General features: G+C 45.0%; 1 protein-coding gene across 1 annotated transcript in view; it reads left to right on the top strand.

The window, feature by feature from the left end:
* LOC122814926 (isoaspartyl peptidase/L-asparaginase-like) overlaps positions 1 to 23,860 on the top strand; it is a 431,511-nt gene that overhangs the window by 139,187 nt on the left and 268,464 nt on the right. Inside the window, exon 6 of the mRNA XM_044087192.1 lies at positions 6,847 to 6,980. Within this exon, the coding sequence (XP_043943127.1) occupies positions 6,847 to 6,980 (134 nt within the window). The remainder of the gene's footprint in view (positions 1 to 6,846; positions 6,981 to 23,860) is intronic.

The raw sequence follows: 23,860 nt of genomic DNA, 5'->3' as shown, positions 1-23,860 counted from the left end.
GTTCAGAGCTCTGCCCTTTGGTCTTGCCACAGCCCCCTGGGTGTTCACCAAATGTATGGCAGTGGTCACGGCTCACCTGAGACGTCGAGGATTCCAGGTGTTTCCATATCTAGACGAATGGCTCCTCACTGCTACACAATCACAATCTGCTCCCAGCTAGGCATTATAATAAACTTCGAAAAATCTGCCTTGTTGCCTTGTCAATCTATCACTTATATAGGAGCAGACTTAAGACACAAGGAACATGTTTGCAAGGCTACCTCTAGAAAGGGTGTCTACGATTCGTCAGCAAGTACAGATTCTAATACAGAGCAATAGGATCCAAGTTAGGTTCGTCCTTCAAACTCTGGGTTCCATGGCAGCAGCCATTCTTCTAATCCCACTGGCCCGCTTTCATATGAGGATCCTTCAGTGGCTCTGTACACACAGTGGTCTTTCCAAGAGCTACCCATGTCTCACATGATTCTGATTACAGAAGCATGCAAAAGGCACCTTTCATGGTGGATGGTCTCCCCACTAGTGACTCAGGACAGACCCTTCACTCAGCCCCCTCCGGTAGCCACAGAGACCACAGATGCCTCCTTGATAGGGTGGGGGGGGGCATTCTCTCGGCAGGACAGTCCCAGGCACTTGGCAACCTCACGAGTACCATCTGCACATAAACGTCCTAGAAATGAGAGCCGTGCTCCTAGTGTTGCAAGCCCTTCAGGACTCTCTTCCTTCCGGGACCATTGCAATTCAAGCAGACAATATGTCAGTCGTGTGGTACATCAACAAGCAAGGCGGAACCAGATCCTATCCCCTGTGTCGAGAAGCACTCAGACTGTGGCAGTGGGCGATTTCCTCCCAACGTTTTCTGATTGCGACGCACATCCCTGGGAGGTCCAACGTCATAGCGGACAGGCTCAGCAGAGCTATCCTCATGCCTCACGAGTGGTCTCTGAATCAGGAAGTTGCGGATCTTATCTTCCGCAAATGGGGACAGCCTTGCTGTGATCTTTTTGCCACCCCCTTCAACAATAAATGCAGCAACTACTTCTCCCTTCTTCCGCTTCCAGGTCACACACCCAGAGACGCTCTAGTCCACGATTGGCCTCAGGGACTTCTTTATGCCTTTCCTCCATTTCCCCCGATACCGAAACTCGTAGAGAAAGCAATATCGTTGGGTTGCAAAATGATCCTCATTGCCCCCAACTGGCCTCGACAGATATGGTTCCCTTTCCTGCACCATTACCTTCTCGATCAGCCCTGGACTCTGGACCCGATTCCAGATCTACTGTTCATCAATCAGGCGGGTTGCATCAATCCCTCCAAACCCTCCAGCTCACAGCTTGGTTGCTCCACTTCCAACCTTAGCCAGGCTTCCCAGCATTTCCCCGGCTGTACGTGAGATTGTCTCCTCTCAAGTCCACAACCAGGAAAACTTATGCTAGAAAATGGAAACATTTTTCTTGTTGGGAAGAGGCTAGGAACGTAGATCCCTTTTCAGCCCTAGTCCTCGAAATTCTGGAATTCCTAGCACAACTTTTTCATTCTGGGTCCGCTTCTGGTACGATCAGGGTTCAATTAGCAGCCGTTTCTAACTTTCATGTTGGGTTGTCAAATTCTAACATTGTCTCATAAGCTCTGTAAAGCTTTTTTGAGAGGGACGACTCTCCTTAGGCCTCCAGTGAGAGATCCCCCTCCTCCTTGGGACCTTAATTTGGTCCTAACTTCCTTAATTCTGCCCGCTTTTGAACCAGCAGCATCCTGCTCCATTAAGTTTTTATCTTGGAAGACACTCTTTCTGGTAGCTATTACTTCAGCCAGACGTGTCTCCGAACTTCATGAGCTATGTTTGTCCTCCATACTTGGTTTTTCATAAGGACAGGGTTGCTCTGAGGACTAATCCTTCTTTTCTTCCTAAGATCTGCTCAGAAAATAATTTAAACCAATCTATAGCCCTTCCTGTGTTTTTCCACAAGGCAGAGTACAAATTACACCAGTTGGACGTTCATAGACAATTGCGTTTTTACCTGCACAGATCTAAGGAAATAAGGAAGTCTGATCAGCTATTCCTTTCTTATGCCTTAGGCAAACAAGGTCTCCCAGTTTCCAAGGTGACCTTATCTAGATGGTTGTCTCACACTATTACTTTCATTTATCAGTTAAGGAACAACGAGTTACCTATCAAACCGAAAGGTCATTCTACTAGGGCCTTGGCCACCTCTGTAGCCTTCCAGTCTAGGTTGCACAGGGATTCTATCTGTGCAGCTGCTATGTGGGCAAATCTTCATACCTTTATTTCTCATTACAAGCTGGATATGGTCTCCAGGAGCAGAGCTGACTTGGTTCCACTGTTCTGAAGAGTCTGTTCCAATGAGCCACCCAGGATATTAGGTGCTAGGGATGCTGTCCCAACCAGCAAGAACAAAGGCGAAAGAGACAACTTAACATGAAGTTATGTACCTACCATAACATTCCATGTTAGTTGTCTTCATCTCGCCTTCTTTCTTGCGTCCCACCCTCCGTCTCCCTATCCTATTGGACCGAGAGGAGATCTTATTTCACTGGCTGGGTGTTCTCTGGTGTGTTTCCTCTACTGACTTAGAGAATATGGCAGATATAGTCAATCTATTTGTTTTGGCCAGGTTTTTCTCTTGCTATGTCTGGAGTTAGCTGTTTCAAACGAGATCTGGGTAGCTATCGCTAGGCATCATGCGGGCTCTGACCCCAACCAGCAAAAAAGCATATAGCTGATTTGAGTATAAACTGTAGAAATAAACAGGCAGGTTTATACTCACTAACAAACTTAAGCCCTTCCCTTAACAGGCCAATAAGTAACACAACATAGCAGAATCACCAGTGCTTCAGGAGACCTACATCAGGTGGTTTTACATTCAGAAGTTTTTCTAGAAACCGTCACTTCTCCATTCTAGGGTAAAGTCAAGGAAGTCTTTGGACAAAATACTCATTTTCTTTTCTGGAGAAGGAAATAACAGATTCCTTAATGTCACTCTGTTCTCCTCTTAAGGGAAGATTTTTAACTCTACCCTTTACAAGAGCTCCACCTTGCCTTATCTTCCCTTAGAATCCCTTTCTGTTCTAGCAGCCACTTGGGAATCTTGGGCTCTACCCAATCAAGCCAAGACTTAAGTGCATTTACCATCTATAGTCAAACCATAGACTATTGCTCAAGGTGCAGTCTTTACTTCCTTATCCATCAGAATCACTAGACTATCTGTTTAGACCTCAGAAATGCCTACAACTTTGATTGCAGTTTTTCATTATTTTGGAACTATACCCTCAAGACTCTCCTTTGGTGCTGGGGTGTTCTATAAGTACTTGTCTAAAGTAGGGGCTCACTTGGGACTGCAGGGAGCCAATGTATTCCCATTTACAGATACCTGTCTCATTGCTGCGTCGATGTTGGATCTGATGGACACAGTGGAGTTGCTCCTCAAACTATTCATCTCCTTGGGAATGACACAGCACCTCCTGAAGAGTCATTTACTTTCTTGTCAGTCTGACTTTCATAGGCTGCTCGTTAGACCCCCCTCCTTTGTCAGTCCTCTAACTGTAGGACATTGTTCTGTCTCTGCATCCAGTAGGTGCATTTATTCACTCAACTTAATGTGTAATAGCAGAGTTCTGCTTTACAGTATTTTAGACTTTTGTGGCAGCTTCAGTTTTTAGGGTCCTTCATAACAGATATCATTTTAGGATGTACAGTTGTCCAAGGAACTCAACACTGTTTACTTTCTAATTTGTACCTTCAGAGCTTCTCATTCACATCTACAGTGGTGACTGGATTCCATGCAGCTTCATTTGGGAAGTCCATTCATGTTAGACTCCTCAAGCATTAGTAATCATAAATGAGTCAGCTCTTATGTAGGTGAGAGTGAGGGGGCTGTACAGCATTCAGATGTTTTATGGTACCTGGTTTTCTCAGGAGTCTCATCTTCACATAAATGTGCTAAAAGTCAGAGAGGTGCTTTTGACCTTGTTGACTTTTCCAGACTCCCTGCCTCACAATGTGTCTGGTCAGTCAGATGGCTGGCTTTTGTCTGGTATATCAGAAAATGGGAGAGAATCCATTCCTACTTCCTTTGTTGAGAGGCTGTGATTTTCTAGCAATAGGCCATCTACTTAAGACTGTTCTGATTGGCATTCGTATCCCAAGAGAATCCATTTGTTTATCAGCCCTTGGGCAATTCAGCCCCTCTAGCTCCACTCCTTCAAGCTGACAGTGTGGGTTCTCCAGTTCTATTAAAAGCTAATCTTGCTTTTTCTGAGGGGGTGGTTGCCGTCATGTCCACTTTTCAGAGACCTCCGAAGACATACTGAGACAAATGGACACCTTCCCTGTTTGGCATCCAACAAAGAGATAATTGTTTCAGCCCTTATCTTCAGCCTTACTATATTTCTGAGATATTTGATTTTTGTCTCTGCTGTTCTTCTGTTGAAATTCATTTGGCTGTTGTCTCCAATTTTCACTGTGGGCTACACTCTTATTCTCTAGTTTCAATTAATGTATGTAATCATTCCTGTGCAGTTCCTTTCATCTTGGGCCTGTGGTCTGAGACCCCATGCCTATTCTTTGGACATTTGTTTCATACTGCTGTTTTTGCAGCTAGTGAGCCAGCTTCTTCTGCATATCTGAATTCTGCCCTGGAAGATCCATTTTTCTATTGAGCATCATTTCTACCAAGATAATTTCAGAGTTATGGACTCTTTCTTTGAGGCCTGTGTATAATTTTGTGTAAGGAAAGTGGTGGTGCTGACAAGGAACCGGTCTTTAATCCCAAAAGTCATTACAGAATTTCATCTGAATTAGTGGGTCTATATTAGTTAGTCGAGGTGTCAAAAGAGTGAATGCTCTTTCATTGACTGCTAATATGTGAAAACACACAATGTCGACCGGCCGGAACAGCGATTTTTTTTCCCAGGAGAAAAAAATCTCTGGGCCATCGTCGGGACTTTGCCATTTCCTCCACTTTGGTGGGGGGGGGGGGGCGAAGCCCCACACTTTTTGTGGATTTGTGGGATTTTTTTTTTCTTTTTCTTTTGGAGCAGTGACCGCCCCTCCCCCCGGGGGAAAAAAATCACTCTTCTGTATGTTCGACTTTGTGTGTGTTTTCGAATATTAGCAGTCGATGAAAGAGCGTTCGTGCTTTTGACACTTCGACTAGCTAATATAGACCCTGAATTAGTCTGTTAAAACTACGTGTCTGTTTCTTGAATATAAGGTGCATACCTTCTTTATTGCATGAATATCCACTGTCAGCTAGGCTTTTATGTGGACAAATCTAAATGTGGACAAATCTAAATCTTTCCACCAGGATGATTAGTTTTCAGGGACACCGATATATATATAGTCCTCCAAGAAAAATAAAATTCTATTTTTGTGGGATGAAATTTAGGAATTATAGCTGTGCTTTTAAGAGTGTTTTCATTTTCTTCTTTGGTTTCATTACAGTTTTCTATTGCACTTACATATATTTAAAGTTAACGTAGATTCTGTGTACTGAGCACTTAATAAAGTAAGCTGATACTATTTTATGTAGTAAACATGAGAAGAAATGGACTGTTGTAAATGAGTGCTATAACCTAAAATGACAACCATGAAAATCTTGTGTTTTCCTAATGCTCAGAGAATCCAAATACAGGATTTGCCAGTATTAACCAGTAATATGTAGTATCAGGTCTCTCGACAATTATTTCTAAGGTACTTTCCAGATAGATAATTAGGTTGAATGTTACCATAGCAAACATGGTAAACCTTTGCCTGCAACTCTGTGGGCATTCATGTAAAGCTGTTTCCATTTTTGGTAATGCCATTACTGATGATATTTGTACTGCTGTAACCTTATCTTCACTGGAACACTTTTGCAACAAATTGTAACAATTTGTTATTTCCAGATCCAGGTGTTCATTTTGTGCTGTTGTCATTTTAGGTTTTTTTCCCTGTGAATGGTGGTTACTGAAGTGGATTAGTCTGTTATGTACTTGCCATGATATTAGACATGTAAGCAGGTCTGTCTAGCATGCCCTAATCCCATCCTCCCACCACGCAAGTTTGGTCTGGAATTCTCATTCTCATAACCTTCTTCAACTTTTTCTGTTTTTTCTCAGGTTACTGTTTTCACTTGAGAGCTGACGTTTGAGGTGAGACCTGCATGAGCATGATGGCAAGAGAGAGAATTCCAGGCAGCCAGGGAACATTTGCTCCGCTGAGTGGTCATAATGTTTCAAGTTCTGCTGGTTGCAGTAACTGGATTTTCTTACAAAGCTATCATCCTGACAAATGCATAACACTTTTTTAGTTCCTTCTTTGCATCTTATGTGTATTATGTATAGCTGAATTCTGTCTTTTGTCCCATTCAGAGAAGAGAATGGTCATTTGGGGTTCATTTATCTGAATCCAGATGCTGTATCTGTGTGTATGTACATTCATGGTGCGCACTGCATAGATATGCAACACTTTTTTCAAATGTGGGATGGGATTCATATTCAAAAGCTTGCTTTGTGGAGTGGCTCATGGCTAGGGATGCACTGCATAATTGCATAATGCATTTAATGCATTCATTATCTTTGAATTCCCACACCCTTCACATATCTTCTGAGTAATGTGTCACTATGCAGTATTTCATTATGAATCCCATCCATGGCTTGTATTAACCTTTTTGTTTTACCTCACTGAATTGTTTGATAGAGACTGTGCATTTTCTTATTCCCTGTGAGAGATTAATTTTCAGCTGTGAAAAATCTTTTTTTAGTTATTACAGTATAAAGAAAACGCAAGTGTTCATATGGCATACTAAGGGCAACTGAACAAAGTAATGCAATGGCTTTTCTTTTGTCTAGACTGACCATGTACTGCTAACTGAGCGCGGTGCTTCTCAGTTTGCTAAAGCTATGAATATTCCTGAAGTTTCCGAAGAGTCATTAATAACAGAAAAATCATTATTGTTGTGGAAGAAACCTATAGACTATCAGCAGTATGTACTGTTTAATTTTTTTGATTTTTACTTTATTAGCTACATTTGTTATTCCTTTATTCAGATCATTCTCTCTTTTATGATGCTTTCTAAAGGTCTGTTTTATCTTGTATTTAAACAGAATGCCACTTTTAGCTGTTTTGTCACATGTATTCTTTATTATTTAAAACATATCAGGGGACACGTCTTTTTTTTTTCTTCATTCTGTTATGTTCAGTATTTGATTGCAATGTTATTTCTGCAGTGGTACCTTCACATCTGACAGTCGGCATTCAGATAAGGATCTTTATCTCTACCTCTTGATTATTGTCGGTTTTGTGTTGTGTTTGCAATAATTTGGATTCTCTAGAGCTCCAAACTTGTAAGATGTCATCATCCACTTGTTAAAATGACCATTTAGACTTTTTAATCTGAAAAGTTCACCTCCAGTTTTCACCTTCTTTTGCACAGTTGTTTTGATGATTGTGTTCTGCAAATTAAGTTTTTTTTAAGAGGTTTTTTTTCTGTGGTTGTGGTTTTCTTTATATGAAGTATTTTAAGACAATATTTTTGTTTGAAAAGATGATTTACAGTGGGGACCTTCCTAGCTAGATTTCCGTGGGTTCATGCTATCTTCCATTCTAGTTTGGTAATTTTCTTTGAACTTCTGTCATTTAAGGAGATAGCATGTGCCAGTGTCTAATTTGGACACTGCTCTCCAGAGAGTGTCTGCCCCCCATCCCCTCCCAATTCTTTTCTGACAATTGCACATTTTGAATTTTGAGCTGACGTACATCAGTGAATGTTAGCTGTATTATGTATCTAAAGTTGCAAAATGTTTTGTGTGTTCATGTGGTAGCAAAAGTGTGAGTAAGACCTCCATTGTTTGTCCTGCTTGGTAAAAGAGTATGACATGAAGTGCTGCCATAATTGTCACCGTCTTAACCCAGACACACACACATCTCAGAGGAGGAAAATTTTGGACTAGCTCTCAGAATGGATTAGTTGTAAGATGTTCTTCATGTTTCACTGTTGCAGTCATCACATCTGAGTTATCTACCTGCAGGTAGCCCTCAGCTGGCCTGAATACCAGAGTCTTGGATTCCTGCATTGGATGCTGTCTCTTCTTCCATGATGTCAAGTCATCAGGGTATAAAACATACAGCCAACACCATTGCATCAGTCTTTCTTGCTGCGCAGTGCCCGAAGCAGAATCAGTTTGCAAGTGCCGTTAGGCCGACTCCTGAAATTTTCGAGTTTCAGAACCGAAGTCTTCAAAAAAGCTAAGTACCCCATTGGGGATCCTTTTTCTTGCTCTTAACTGATGTTAGTAAAAGTTAATAATTGTATTACCTGTGGAAAGCAAATACCTTATAAAGATTTTCATTCGTACTGCATTCCTTGCTTAGGCCCAGACCACGACATCCGTCGCTGTCGGTTTTGTGCCTTGTTCAACCCACAAACTATTTGTCTGGCTATATTTGCAGCAAATTATTTTGGTACTCTGTATAACTATCCAGAAATGGCTTCCCTAAGCCATCCAACTACCAATATTCTGAAAAAACATAAGGATAAAGATAGACTGCATAGGTTCAAAACTGCCAACCAGTCTTCCGTTAAGCTAGTCGCCAGTTAGCCGGTACTCAGTGAGGCGCTTTCGCAGCCTCTGATACCTGCTACCTCAGATTCGCAGGCCTCTACTGAGACCCATTTGGAGTCTGGAATGCCGCAAGATGCTTCTTTGACTATGGAACCTGCGGATGGCTCTACCTTGGATTGGTCCGGAGCCGCTGTGCAGGCACCAGCTTCTGAAGGTGTATTCAGGCCTAAAGATTTGCATTTTAAACCGATGCCATCTTCTTCGTCCAGGCCTAAAACTCTTCCCACGCCTAGAAAACTGACGTCCAAACTGCATGCTCATGCCCATATGCCTAAAAACAAATGCTTAGAATGGCTGAAGACCTTATTACCTTAATTAGGGGAAGCCAGCCTTCCCCCCCTAAGAGACCTAGAACTGATTTTCCTTCTGATTCTTCTGATCAGGAATGTGATATTTCTGTTTCTTCTGATTACCAGGATTTGCCCTTGTGTACCTATGAGGATTCTGATGCAGAGGATTCCATTCCCTCTGCTTCCCCTCCAGAAGATTTTTTTTTTGGTGAAACCTTGCACTCTCTTAGGGAGCATTTCCCATGGGAAAGCCAGGATTACTCTGACTCCAAAAAGAGGCTTAGGGAATTCTTACTCCTCCCTCAACACAGGCCTTTATCTATCCCTCCTGTTCTGGACATTGTAGATGACGCTTTCTTGGAATCTAGCCTTTCCCCAGTCACTTTACCTCCAGTTCCCAGAAAACTTGACCGGTATTACAGAGTACCTGACTCTCACAAGTTCCTCTTCAAGAATCCTACTGCGGATCCAGAGACCATTTCCCAATGGCCAAAGGGCATTAAGGCTACTGCTGCCAAAAACCCTACCCCTTCTGATAGAGATTCTAGAGCCTTGGATAGATTGGCTAAGAAGGTATATACTTCTGCTACTTTGGTCATTAGGGCTTTAAATTGCCAGTTTCATATGTTAAAGTACCAGCAGCATATTATGGGACTGCTTAAACAGAAAATTATGTTGATTTCTGACTGTGCTGAACACAAAAGAATTGCAGGATTTAATGCATTCTGCAGAACAAGTTGGAAAACATACTTTGCAATGTGGTTTTGACTCTTTAGAAGCATCTTGCAGGGCTACTGTCACTGGGTTTGTACTTAAAAGGCATGCTTGGCTTAAGGAGCAAAACTTGCCAGATCATGTTAAAGCTAAATTACTGCTTGCTTCATTAAACCAAGACCGCCTGTTTGGCAACAAAGCAGAAGTCGTCCTCAAAAAGATGGAGGAAAAAGCTAAATCTATGCAAACTGTTAAAGATTTCCTGTAAGTACAGCCTCCCAGATTTAGTAGGCATTGGCCTTCAAAGAATTGGTCCTTTCCAGCCTCTTCCAGGCCTTCTCAGTCCAAACCCAGGAACAGCAGACCACCTAGTTTACAGTATCAGGCTACGCACAAGCCTAAGCAGTGGGGGGCTCCCACTTCCAAAGCAGGGAGTAGTAAGACATTGCCCTATGGAAAAATGGCACAATGACTTAACCCTTCTAAGCCCTGCTTAACTGCATGCTCCTTTAGGAGGAATGCTCGCCCTGCATGCAAAAAACTGGAAACTCATTACACAGGACAAATGGGTTCTGAATAGAATTTCCCAAGGATACAGATTCCACTTCCACACCCTACCAACCTCAAACGGTTGGCCAGACCTACCCCCAAACAAGTGGGCTGAGGCTCTACAGCAGGTTCTCTCTCTTCTGAGTATCATGGCTAGTCAACCTGTCCCAGCAGAAGAAAGGGGACAAGGTTTTTATTTAAGACTTTTCCTGGTACCCAGAAAAGACAGCTCCTGGCATCCTATCCTGGATCTCTCTATTCTAAACACCTTTTTGGTAATCCCAAAATTCAAAATGCTAACACTTCAACAGCTGCTTCCTATGCTAGGCAAAGATGCCTGGTTGGCAACCTTGGACTTAAAGGAAACTTACCTGTACATTCCAATAAGGGAATCTTGCAGGAAATACCTATGCTTCAGGGCAGGCTCCATGCACTATCAGTTCTCTGCACTTCTCTTTGGCTTATCTACTGCGCCCAGGGTATTCACAAAGTGTCTAGCTCCAGCCATTGCATTTTGCAGGCAGAAAAATATTCAAATATACCCTAAACGTGGACGATGTCTGATTCGGGCAGAAAGCCAGGACTTGCTATTAAAACATCTGGCCTTTGTAAAGAAACGTCTAACCTCACTGGGGTACACCATAAATGAAAAGAAATCTCACCTAGTACCCTGCCAACAGATTGTATTCCTGGGAGCAAGCTTGAACACAACTTCCCAGATGGCTTTCCTCACTTCAGAGAAACAAGTTTATTTGACAACCTACTTCAAACTACTGACCACAAAGACCCAGCTATCTGCAAGCCGTGGGGTTCATGGCCTCTTGCATTCTACTAATTTTATATGCAAGACTGCATATGAAGAAGCTACAATAGTATCTAAAAAGCCTATGGTGTCAACATTCTCAGGACCTGGAATCCATGATTCCTATCATTCCTTGTATAAAGACAGAGTTCCTTTGGTGGGCAGAGGCCTGCTACCACAACAAGGGCCTCCCTTTCACTCTACCCCCTGCCATCCAAACCCTAACAACAGACACATCAGACTATGCATGGGGGGCCTCACTTGGCAGGGCAGTGCATTTAGGGCAAAAGGAATCCAAGACAGTTGCACCTGCATAACAACCAAAAAGAAATGTTTGTTGTACAGAATTCACTGACAGCCTTCAAAGACCACATTCTTCCAGGACAATTATTGGTAAAGACAGACAACACCACAGATATGTGGTACATAAACAAGCAAGGGGGGAACCCACTCATACCCTCTCTACAGACTAGCCATGGCTCTGTGGAACACAGCCTTGAGCTACCAAGTGCACCTACAGGCTCAATTCCTGCCAGGCAAGCTAAATTCTCTGGCAGATGACCTAAGCAGAAATCCCATGGACACGCGCAAATGGAAAATGGAACCAAAAATATTCAACCTCTTAAACAAATGGGGGACACCAGAGAGAGAGACCTGTTTGCCTCCCCTCAGAACTACCAATTGGACAAATTCTGCACAAGGACTTCTCACAGTCGAGCTTGGAAAGTGGATGCCCTGTCCTTTACCTGGGAAAGCCTCTCAGTTTATGCCTATCCCCCTCTGCCTCTCCTCTCGAAGGTTCTGCTAAAGATCAAACAGGACAAGCCAAGGACAATACTGATTGCACCAGACTGGCCACACCAGCAATGGTACCCCCTCTTGCGCATTATGACACTGCTAGAACCATGGCACCTGCCTCAGATCCCCGTTCCCTGCTGTCCCAGCAGGTGGGCCAGATTCTGCACCCTCAGCTTCAAACTTTGAACCTTGCAGCCTGGCTAATTCCTTGAGCTCTCCAATAGCATCCCTCAGTAAGCAGATGCTAGATGTCATTCTGGAGGCACGGAGGCCTAGTACTAGAAAATCCTATGCTGAAAAGTGGAAAAGATACTGTTTCTGGAGCCAGACTCGGGGGATAGGCACAACGGTGCCCAGCTTACCTCTTATACTTCAGTACTTAACAGAAATGCTCCACAAGGGCCTATCCTTCTCATCCATTAAAATTCATGCCTCTGCCATTTCAGCACATTATAATATTGAAACACCCCTCTTCTCTCACCCCCCTGCTAAAGCAATTCCTCAGAGGGGCCAAAAATTTAAGACCCCCCCAGGAGAACCCCTACTCCAGCCTGGGACCTTAACTTTGTATTGGAAAAGTTCACTCTCCCTCCTTGTGAGCCAGCTGCAACTGCAGAGTTGAAATTCCTTTCTTGGAAAACAGCCTTCCTTCTAGCCATCACTTCAACAAGAAGAGTGTCTGAATTACAGGCCCTCATGGCAGTGGAGCCCATCATTATCTTCCATGCAGACAGGGTTTCCCTCAGGACCAATCCTTCCTTTATGCCCAAGGTGGTGTCTAGTGTGGCCCTTAATCAGTCCATTCATTTGCCTACCTTTTTCCTGAATCCACAAAACAAAGCAGAATGAATACTGCACTCTTTGGACGTGCACAGACAACTTAGATTTTATTTGGACAGGACTAATCCTCTCAGAAAATCTGAACTGCTAGTTGGCTTTGCTGCAGGGGCAGAGGGGAAGGCCATTTCAAAGCAAACCATTTCTAAATAGATAGCCCATTGCATTCATTTCTGCTATAAGCACCATGGAAAACTTACCCTACAAGAGGATAAGATCACATTCCACCAGGGTTACATCTACCTCTACAGCTTTTCTCAGAGGTGTCCCTACCAGGGACATGCTAGAAGCTTCTACCTGGAGCTCTGCACATACCTTCACTAAGCATTACCACATGCTATTTTTTCTAAATCCAGAGCTGGTTTTGCTACTGCAGTCTTGCATGGCTTAATAGCTGGTCCTAATGCTCTCTAACTTCCTCCTCCCTTCCTTAGCTTTGGGAATCAACCCAAATGTGATGACTGCAACAGTGACGCATGAAGAACATAGTACAGTTGTGTACACTTACCATAAATGTAGATGTTCGAGTGTATTCACTGTTGCAGTCCTGGTTACCCTCCCTCCAGCCCCTTGACTTCTCTTGGCTCTACCTTTCCTTCTTGTTTGGTGTATTTAAGCTTTCTGGTCTATTTGCTTTTTGATGGAGGGATACCGTAACATATAATTGCTTACCACTGTGGGGGCACCTGACATCTGGGGCAAGGAAAAACTGATGTAATGGCGTTGGCGGCATGTTTTATACCCTTGACGACCTGACATCATGGAAGAAGAGAGAGCATCCGATGCAGGAATCCAAGACTCTGGTATTCAGGCCGGCTGAGGGCTACCTGCAGGCAGATAACCCAAATGTGATGACTGCAGCAGTGAATACACTCAAACATCTACATTTATGGTAAGTGTACACAACTGTACTTTCCTTGCACAAGCATCCAGTGAAGGCACATCTCAATATATCTAGTGGAGTACCATCAGAACTCCAGAGAGATGGTGAGTAGGCATTGGTCAAACCCTCTTGGCTGCAACAGTTTTGGATTTGGAACTGTCTGTTTAGTTCTCATATGTAGTGAGCTCATCATTCATTAGTGGGGCTGCAAGTTATGCTTGTCACCACCTCATCAGATAGTGAAAGGGCTTCTGAGAGGTGCATCCCTTAGGGCGTGCATATATGGGTGTTAATGGCTCTTTTTCTTCAGTCATTCAGCAAGAGCATGCCTTTGACAGGTCTGATTCCTGAGAATGACATTCTGGGGTTGCCTGACCATAGCTTGGTTGTTGTACTTGTGAGAATGGACTTACCCTGTTGGAACCTGACCAGGGTGGAGTACACCCGGTCTCTCTACACCAAGGTTCGTGTCTTAAGACTTTGATTTCAAGCAGATAAGTCTGACTGGGCCCAATCTCACAAGTGCAAGCAGATAACCTTGGGAAACACGATCTGATGCCAGCTGTGACCCTATTTAGGTCTTTCATGATCCTTCACTTTCCTTGGTAGGTTTGTCCTTGACCACCAGCTCGTAATCATCCAGCACCTGGTGTAGTCACTTGCATGTTTTATCCCACACACATCTGCTGTAGAGAAGTTTTGTTTCTTCTGGCGTTTGAGGGATGCAGGGGACTCTCTCCTGGTTTCTTAGTTTGTGGATCTGGAAGCCATTGTATCTGTGACTGGTAAGAACAGTTAAGTTGATCCTGCCCTGTTGCCTGCCTTTCCATGGCTGATCCCTTTCTTTGGTGAAGCTTCTGGCTCACAAAGTCCAGTATGGTAAGAACAGTTAAGTTGATCCTGCCCTGTTGCCTGCCTTCCCATGGCTGATCCCTTTCTTTGGTGAAGCTTCTGGCTCACAAAGTTCAGTATGGATAAGTTAGTGAGTGTATGTAGAAGAAGTAGGAAACTCTAGCTGTTCATCATATTGATCGCTGCTGCTGCTGCTGCTACTGTAGCAGTGATTATATTGATCAGTAACCTTAGCTTTATGGGTTATATCCTGCCAAGGATATAACAGCCAGCCAGCTTCCAAAGCTTCAGGACAGCTTATGTGGGCCCAGACTGTCTGGCAGCTTGCGATTAGCTGACTGAAACACGAGATCTGATGTTAATCTGAACCCAAGTCTTGAAAGTGGGTTCAGTTCCGAACCTCTGAACTGACTCGGCCATACCTTCCAGCTCGTGCTCTCCAAACTGTCAAGCCAGGCAGTACCCATAATGCTCCTCACAGAGATTACCCCAGATCTCGTTTGCCGCTTCGCAGAACAGATGTATCAGTTTCTTTCGAGCCTTGACTTTTCAGTGAGTAATTGTTAAATTTTTTCTTAGCTATATTTTTTCTTAATACCTTTATTCTTATTTCCTTAATGCCATCTACCCGCTCCTTTAAGCTTATTTCTAAAAATCTTTAATCCCCTTCTTCCTACCGTTGGTAGAACTTCGTACCACTGCTGGTACTTTTCTTCTTCACCTTTGGGTTGTCTTATTACCATTGCTGGTATTCTTCTGTAATCTTTTCCTTCATTCTTTCTTCTAAAAAAAAAAAACCTTGACTCTCTGCCCTTTCCTGTGTTGCGTGACCTTAGCAATGATTGTTGTCAGTTGATTAAAAAATGTCTGATCAAAAACAAATTTTGTCTGCTAAACCTAGTAGATGCACTTCAGGTTTTAAAAGATGTCAAAAATGTGAAGGCAAAATGCCTAATTCTGATAACCACTCTCTATGTGCATACTGCCTAGGAAAAATACACTTACAGGAGGATTTATTTCCACTCGAATTGATCCTCAAAGAACTCCTTAAATCTACCTTTGAAGAGGCCTTATCTGACCCTAGACCTGAGGGGAAAAGGGCTATGTCAGTTCCAAGATCTTCAGAACTGACCAAAAAATTGCCAAAACCATCGTCTGTACTGAAGAGCTCCTCTGCACCGGAGGAATTATCGACATCAAAAACCAAACGTTCCTCTGAACCGAAAACAATGGCCGCTTACGCTTGACCGATTCCAAAGCTATTTCAACTACCACGAACACAATATTCTACATCCGTTGACCCATTCAACGATATGCCACTTAGTCCCTTCTTGGAAGCCAGACCTCCAAAATCACCCTCTGTATGCTCCGTCCGATCTACTCCTAGCCATGCTGGCCTTGGAAGAGGTCTAGCTATAATCCCCCCATATTCTCCTCCAACTCCAGTCGAGACCTTGGAGCCCTCTGTTCCAACTCCTCCAGCATCGACTGCTACGGTACTGGTAGCTTCTTTGTCTCATGAAGGTTGCCTTGTGTTCCTCTGTGCCTTCGGTGCTAGAGGTCTCCCAGGGTCGTGATTCTCTGGTCGGGTCCGAGGGGCTTGGATTGATTTCCTTTTATTCGGAACCATCCATGTCTCTCGGCACCTCTACCTTTGTAAGATCATCCAAGGCTTCTGTCCCAGAGGCCGCCCCCTCTGTGTGGGATGTGACCCCATTTCCAAAGAAGTCTGTTTTGGTTCTGGGCTCCCATCCCTCTATGAGGGGGGGCAGCCTTTAGGGTAATGGAGAAGGCATTGTTCATTGGGGAGACTCAGTCTTTGCCATCCCTGTTGAGACAGATTTCTACCTCCTCTAGACTGGAGCTACCGTCTCGCCCCCAGGACAGAGGGCACAAAAGTTCCAGGTGACTCCCACCTTAGTGGTCTCCTGTTCGGATACTTCCCTGGATCATCCCCCCGAGGGAGTCCCTGTGAAAAAGAAGAGGAAGCACCTGGACTCCCTGGAAGAGTCCTTCACAGAAGATACTGATTTTGATGAAGAGGAATGTTCCCCCAGGTTACCCCCTGATGATGTTTCCTTTGGGGACATCCTGAAAATCCTGAAACAGAGTGGTGGCTGGTCTTCCATTCAACTTTCCTCTGGGGAGTTAGTATACCTGGAGGCTTTTCGTGCACAGCCCTCCACTGTCCGCCCGCTGGCAATCTCATTAAACTGATTGCTCAGCAGGCGTGGAAGATGCCTGACTCCATAGAGCTAATGCCCAAGTGACCTAACTGGATATTATCAGCACCAAAAGATGAACCACATTAGTCTAAGGGAATTCCTGTGGTGATAGTGGCTGCCACCAAGAGGGAACTCCCTGAAGAGAGTCCTACTATCCATCCTCCTAACAAGGAGTCTAGGATGTTGGATAGATTTTGGTACCGTGTTTATGCTTCAGCATCCTTCGCTCTAAGGTCCTCTCACTACAGGGCACACTTTACCAGATTACAGAGAAATTTCAAATTCTCTTTCAGGAGCAGTGGCTGATGAGGTCCGTGACAATGTTTCCTCTGCTTGCAACCCTAGATGCAATCTCCAACTTGCCATGAGGCTCATTGTTCATGCAGTGGATGGGAAGACCAGGGCGACGGGTTCAGGTATAGCCATAAGAAGGCACTCTTGTATGCACCTGTGCAACTTTGCAGAGACATTTAAAGCCTCATTTGTCAATGCTCCTTTCGATGGATCCACCCTTTTTTGGTTAAAGACATTCTAGCCAGAAGTGAGCAAGATGGTAAGACCCTGTCTGCCATAGGCATACATTTCTCCATCCCTCAGAGGCCTTATTCAAGGAACCCAAGGAGTGGGAGACTATGGTTTAGAAAATCCAAAGGGCCTTTCCAAGACTCGAGAGGTAAAGACTTCCCCGAGAGCAGAGGAGGAAGCAATGGAAGATGCTGCCCTAGGGGCAGAAATGGACCGCAGAATCAAAGGTGCAGATAATTTTTCTCTGGAACTTCCTATCAGCATCCCTGAAAAGGTGCCTGATTGCTCTGCTCTGGAGGCAGTCGGGGAGTGATTTATCCCTACACCTACTGGCCTGGCAGTTAATAACTTTGGACAAATGGGTGCAGGGAATAATATCCAGAGACTACCAAATTCCACTATCTGCAAGTCCCAAAACCCAGAAAAATCTCCTAAATGTTCCACCCAATCAGAAGCAGCAGTCTTAGAAATTCAAAAACTGCTTGAAAAAAAAAGAGTCGTCCAAGAAGTCCCACCAGATCAAACAGGATCTGGGGTTTACTCCAGATTCTTTTTAGTGCCCCAAAAAACAGGGGACTGGAGACCCAGTTTGGATATCAGCCACTTCAACAAACCAAATTATGGATGGTCTCGGTACAATCCATACTTCCTTTTTTGGAAAAAGGCAAGAGGTTGTGCTCTGTAGACCTCCAAGATGCTTATTACCACATAAAAATGGAAAAAAGCTCCAGGAGGTTTCTATGCTTCTGGCTAGGAGACAGTCATTTCCAGTTCAGAGCACTGCCCCTTTGGTCTCACCACAGCCCTCAGGGTGTTCACCAAATACATGACAGTGGTTGCAGCTCACCTCAGACTGCAAGGTTTTCGAGTCTTCCCGTATCTCGATGACTGGCTCCTCACTGGTACCACCAGACGTCTCACAGAACAGGCAAGAGATTACACCATAAATATTTGCACATCTCTTAGGCATAACAATAAATTTAGAAAAGTCCAACCTTCACCCTTATCAGCAACTGGATTTCATTGGTACTTATCTAAATACTGTCTCGAGGATTGCTTTATCAGAGTCCAAGTCAGACAAATTTTCCAAAACAACAGAGTCCCAGCAAGACTTGTCCTTCAAACCTTAGGTTCTATGGCTGCTTCAGTCACTCTGGTTCCTCTAGCTTGGTTTCATATGAGAATACTGCAGTGGTTACTAGCAACCCAATGGTCTCTGATACATCAACCAATGTCTCATATAGTCTTGATTACCAACCATTGCAAAAAAGACTTCAAATGGTGACTTCACTCCAACCAGATTCTATTGGACCGGCCATTCACCCTACCTCAGCCTCAAGCCATAGTGGCCATGGATGCTTCCCAGAAAAGGGGGGGGGGGCATTACCAGGAAAAGACAGTCCAAGGCACATGGTCCCAATTGGAGGCCAATTTGCACATCCATGTTTTGGAAATGAGGGCAGTGCTGTTAACGTTGCAAGCATTCCAAGATGCCCTCCCTATAGGGACAGTAGTAATTCAGAGAGACAACGTCGGTAGTCTGGTATATCAACAAACAAGGGGGAACCAAATCTTACCCAGTATGTCAAGAAGCACTCATTTGGCAATGGGTGATTTCTTCCAACCGCTTTCTGATAACAGTGCACATTCTGGGAAGTTCCAACGTAATAGTGGACAAATTGAGCAGAACTATTCATCTGATTATGTAAATCTTTATTCGTTCCTTATTGTTAGGACTTCAGTTCCATCCTCGGAACCGACACGGCCGTTACTAAGCTCACGCCAGCCAAAAACTCTCAGCTAAGACCTACCCACAATGCCCCTCTCCTAGTCTCTTCAGATCTCGTTTGCCGCATTCCTCATCAGACGTGCCAAGCCTTCTCTTTCAAGCTAAGTGTTTAGTTAATTTTCACTAAATTTCATCTTTCGTCTGTAAACTTATTTACTTGTTTTATTTCCTACCCTCTACCTTTAATAGTTTCTTTTATACCATCGTTGATGCTGTCCCTCTTCCCTACCACCTGTGGTATTTCTAATTACCATTGTTGGTACTCTTCACTTTCCTATCTATCTAGATATTAAAAAAAAATAAACTCTCTTCTCTTTAACTTTACTATTGTTGTTTCTGTCTATATCTTGTCGCTAGGACTAGTGTGGTGTTTTTCATTATGTCTGAAAAAGCTAAATTGGGTTTTAAACAGTGTGATAAGTGGGACATAAGATGCCCAACTCAAGACTGTCACGCTCGGTCCGTTTGTTTGGGTGTTGACCATATTAATGCTTCGTGTGATATCTGTTCCAGCTTCAGCAATCGGACTTTGGCTGAGTGCAAGAACAAGTTGATTTTGAAGGGTATGATGGAACCTCCCTTCTCGGAGGCATTCTCTGGGATGGAGGTCTCACCACCTCCTAAGACTAAAAAACATAAAGAGAAACTGAGTCACTCGGTTCTTACATCTCCGTCCTCCTCAGAACCAAGTCGACACCGAGCTTCTCCCATCCCTTTGGCGCAGACAACTTCGGCACCAGGCTCTATGCCTTCCCGCACAGTGCCGCCCCTAATTTTGACTCCTATTACTATACCAGCTTTGGCACCAACCTCCTCGGTGCCATCCTTGGTCTTGACACTGGCTTTGACTACTGTACCCGCATCTGCACCATCCCAGGCCATGGTGCCGATATATTATATGGCTCCACCGACAATGACTCCGTCAGTTCCAAAGGTAGAACACCTTCACAGAGCCAGATATTCTCCTACTTATGACCCCTTTTTGGGACACCAATATAGTCCCTTTCTCAAAAGACCTGACTTTCCTTTGGTGGCCTCCTTCAGATCCACCAGGAGCCTTTCAGAACAAGATGTAGTGAGGGTTGTGGACCAGCTTCTGGCAGCTAGAGGATTGCCCCACCCCTGCTAGGTCTTCCTTCCCCCTTGTAACGGAAGCTTTCATGGCATATTAACCAGTATATCCTCCTCCAGCCTCTTCCAAGGCCCCAGAGACTTCGGTACCGATGACCACCCCAGTGCATACTGTCTCTGCTCTGACTGCAGAGGTTCCCCTGTCGGCACCGATTACTCTTGGCATAACAGCTCTATTGGAACTGGTGCATTCTCAGAGCAGTAATTGGGCTGTTGGCACCATGGTTCCTAGTTCGGCGTCTATTTTTTCGCTGGCACCGTCTATGGCCACGGCTCCACCGGCAGCTACTGGTCCTCTTGGAGCTCCTCATCTGGAGGCAGGCTCCTAAAGGTGGGGTGTGACCCCGGTTCCAAGGTTGTCCTTCTCTGTTCTGGGCTCTCATCCCTCCTTGGTTGGGCCTGCTTTCCAGGTGATGATGAAGGTCCTTGGAACCACCCTCTAGCATGCAGCTGTCCCAATCCACTACTCTGGGATCCCAAGAGCACGGGAGCCACAAGACTTTCCCTTGAAGGGAACCCTTTCTCCAGAGTCTCCTCAGAAGGTACCATTGGAGAGCCACCCCGGAAGAAATGGGGCAAGTGGAAGCACCTTGATTCCCCTGAAGAATCTATCATTGAGGACGCCGATTGCGATGAGGGAGAAGGGCCCCCATGGTCTCCCCCAGAAGACGTCTCATTTGGAGACATTCTTGAGATCCACAAGCAGAGGGGAGACTGGAAGTCCTCTAACCCGTCAGAGAAATCGGTGTTCTTGCAGGCCTTCCGTGCTCGGCCATGTACTTCCTGGTTATCCCCACCTGCGGATGAGCTTGTTAAACTGTTCATGCAGTGTGCCTGGAAGGCCCCGGACAACATAGAACCTGTCCCCCGGAGGCCAGACAAAATTTTATCCACCCCCGAAAGACTAGCCCAATTGGTCCAAGCAGTTAGTAGTTGATTCCATGGTCGTGGCGGCGGCAACCAAGAGGGAACTGGCAGAAGATAGTTCCACTGTTCATCCCCCAAACAGGGAGTCTCTGGCTATGGACAGACTAGGGAAGTGGACCTATGCTTCAGCGACCTTTGCCATTCGATTGTTGAACTATGTGGCACACTTTACTCACCTCCAATGAGACCTAATTTCAGAAATATCTGCCTCTTTGGCAGGGGTACTGCCTGACAAAGGTGTGTGACACTGTCGCCTCGCAGCTGGCTACTCTGGAATCTATCTTGAACTCCTCGATGCACTTGATCTTTCACACTACTGAGGGGGCAGCTTGAGCACCAGCATCAGGTGTCATGAGACTGTATGCTTGGATGCGCTTGTGCGATTTTGCAGACCCCTTTAAATTTTCCTTCGTCAATGCGCCTGTTGACAAATCCTTTCCTTTTTGGTCCCAAAGTAAGAGACACACTATCATGAAGTGAGAAAGATGGAAAGACCTTGTCTGCTGTGGGCATACGTTTTTCCACCCCCCCAGAGATCCTATTCCAAGAACCAGAGGGGAGGAAAATTGTGGTTCAAGAAGTCCCAAGTATCTTTTCGTGACACTCGTGGTGAGCCCCTGGGGCAGAGGGGGCAACTCATCTGGAAGATGCCCCTTTCGGGGCAGAGGGGGTCCGCGAAACCAGGGTGCTAGAGATTCCTTCTCCGGCTGCCCCTACCAGCGCTCCTGAGCAGCGACCTGATTGCTCTCCTCTGGAAGCAGTCGGGGGTCAATTTTCCCTGCAACTACAAGCCTGGCAACTCGTAACCATGGATGCATGGGTGCAGAGAATAATATCCAGAGGCTGTCCTATCCCATTCGATCTTACTCCCAGACGCATCAAACGAATCCCTGATTTTCCATCCAGTCAGAGGGAGGTAGCAGCCTTAGAAATCGAAAAGCCACTAAGAGTCATCCAGCCAGTCCCACCAGACCACAGAGGATCCAGCTTTTACTTGAGGTTCTTTTTAGTGCCAAAAAAGATGGGACTGGAGGCCAATCCTGGATCTCAGCTTACTAAACAAATTCATAAAACCTCAAAAATTCCGGAGGGTCATGGTACAGTCCAGCCTCTCCTTTCTACGGAAGGACAACTGGATGTGCTCTATAGATGTCCAGGACGTGTATTACCACATAAAGATGAACAAACTCTCCCAGAGATTTCTCCACTTCCAGCTGGGAGCCAGTCACTGCCAGTTCAGGGTACTGCCATTTGGTCTCTCAACAGCCCCCAGAGTGTTCACCAAGTGTATGGCAGTCGTATTAGCTCATCTCCAACTACAAGAATTCCTGGTGTTTCAGTATCTAGATGATTGGCTCCTTACTGCCACGACCAAGAATCTTTTCTTGCGCAGCCTCTCTTAGATCGACTCAAGGCCTTGCTCTTCGCTTAGGTATCACGATCAATATGGAAAAATCTCAAATGTCCCCAACAAAAACACTGGAATTTATTGGAGCGATCTTCGACACAACATCCTGTCAAGCATCCCTTCCTCCTCACAGGCTCTCAAATATAAGAAGCCAGATTCAAGTCCTCCTGCAACAGACTTTTGTACCAGCATGCCTTGTACTACAGCTACTGGGATCTGTGGCAGCAACCATTACCTTCGTTCCACTGGCGAGGTTGCACATGAGACTAATACAGTGGCTCCTTTCATCACAGTGGTCAATTTTAACCCATCCACTCGACCACATGATATGCCTTACAAATCTTTGCAAGAAAGAAGTGCTTTGGTGGATAAAGTCAGAATCAAATCTTTGGTGTCGACTGTTCTGCCTTTCCCAGCCCAGGGCCACGGTGACCACGGATGCTTCCCTGCTAAGGGGGGGGTTGGCATTTCCAGGGAGAAACGGTCCAAGGCACCTGGTCCCCATGGAGGTCAGTTTGCGTATAAATGTCCTGGAATTGAGGGCAGTTCTCTTAGCATTGGAAGTGTTCCACACATCCCTTCCTTCCGGGACCATTGCAATTCAATCGGACAACATGTCAGTCGTCTGGTATATCGACAGACGAGGCGGAACCAGGTCTTTACCCCCTGTGTCAGGAAGCCATGGGAATCTGGCACTGGGTGATAGCTTCCAACCACTTTCTTATAGCAATGCACATTCCCGGGAGTTCCAACCTTATTGCGGACAATCTGAGCTGGAACATCCTGATGCCTCATGAGTTGTCCCTCAGTCCTATAATAGCGGATATGATCTTCCGCCATTGGGGCAGGCCTTGCTGTGACCTGTTTGCTTCCCCTCTAAACAACAAATGCAGAAGCTACTTTGCCCTGATCCCCCCTCAAGGGGAGTCGCAGAGGGATGCTCTGACGCACGAATGGCCCCCAGGTCTGCTGTATGCCTTTCCCCCTCATCCCGAAATTCCTCCAGAAAGCTCAGAGGTTGAGAAGCAAAGCGATCCTCATTGCCCCTTATTGGCCCTGTCAAGTCTGGCTCCCTTTCCTATGGCCTCATCTGATTCACAGCCCATGGATCCTGGATCAATCCCAAGGTCTTCTATCTCACCCTCAGGGACTGATTCAACCCAGTCTCCACAGCCTCAAGCTCACAGCTTGGTTTCTCCACTTCCGATGATTGCCAGGCTACCTGATATTTCATTTCCTGTCTGTGAGATTCTTCTGGCTTCACACAAACCTTCCACCAGGAAAATTTATTCTAGTTAGTGGGCTAGGTTTTCTACATGGGCCAAAGATCATGACATAGACCCTTTCTCCATGCCTATTCAGAAGATCCTACAATACCCGACTACCCTGTTACATGCAGGAGCTTTAGCATCGAAAGTTACTGTACATTTAGTGGCTATTGCAAATTTTCACAATGGATTTGATCATTCTTCTATGTCACACCTTCTCTGCAAAACCTTCTTGAAAGGAGT

Source organism: Protopterus annectens, chromosome 1.part1, assembly GCF_019279795.1.
Source record: "Protopterus annectens isolate FY-2018-M chromosome 1.part1, PAN1.0, whole genome shotgun sequence".
Lineage (NCBI taxonomy): Eukaryota > Metazoa > Chordata > Ceratodontiformes > Protopteridae > Protopterus > Protopterus annectens.
This window is presented reverse-complemented; position numbering and strand designations above follow the sequence as displayed.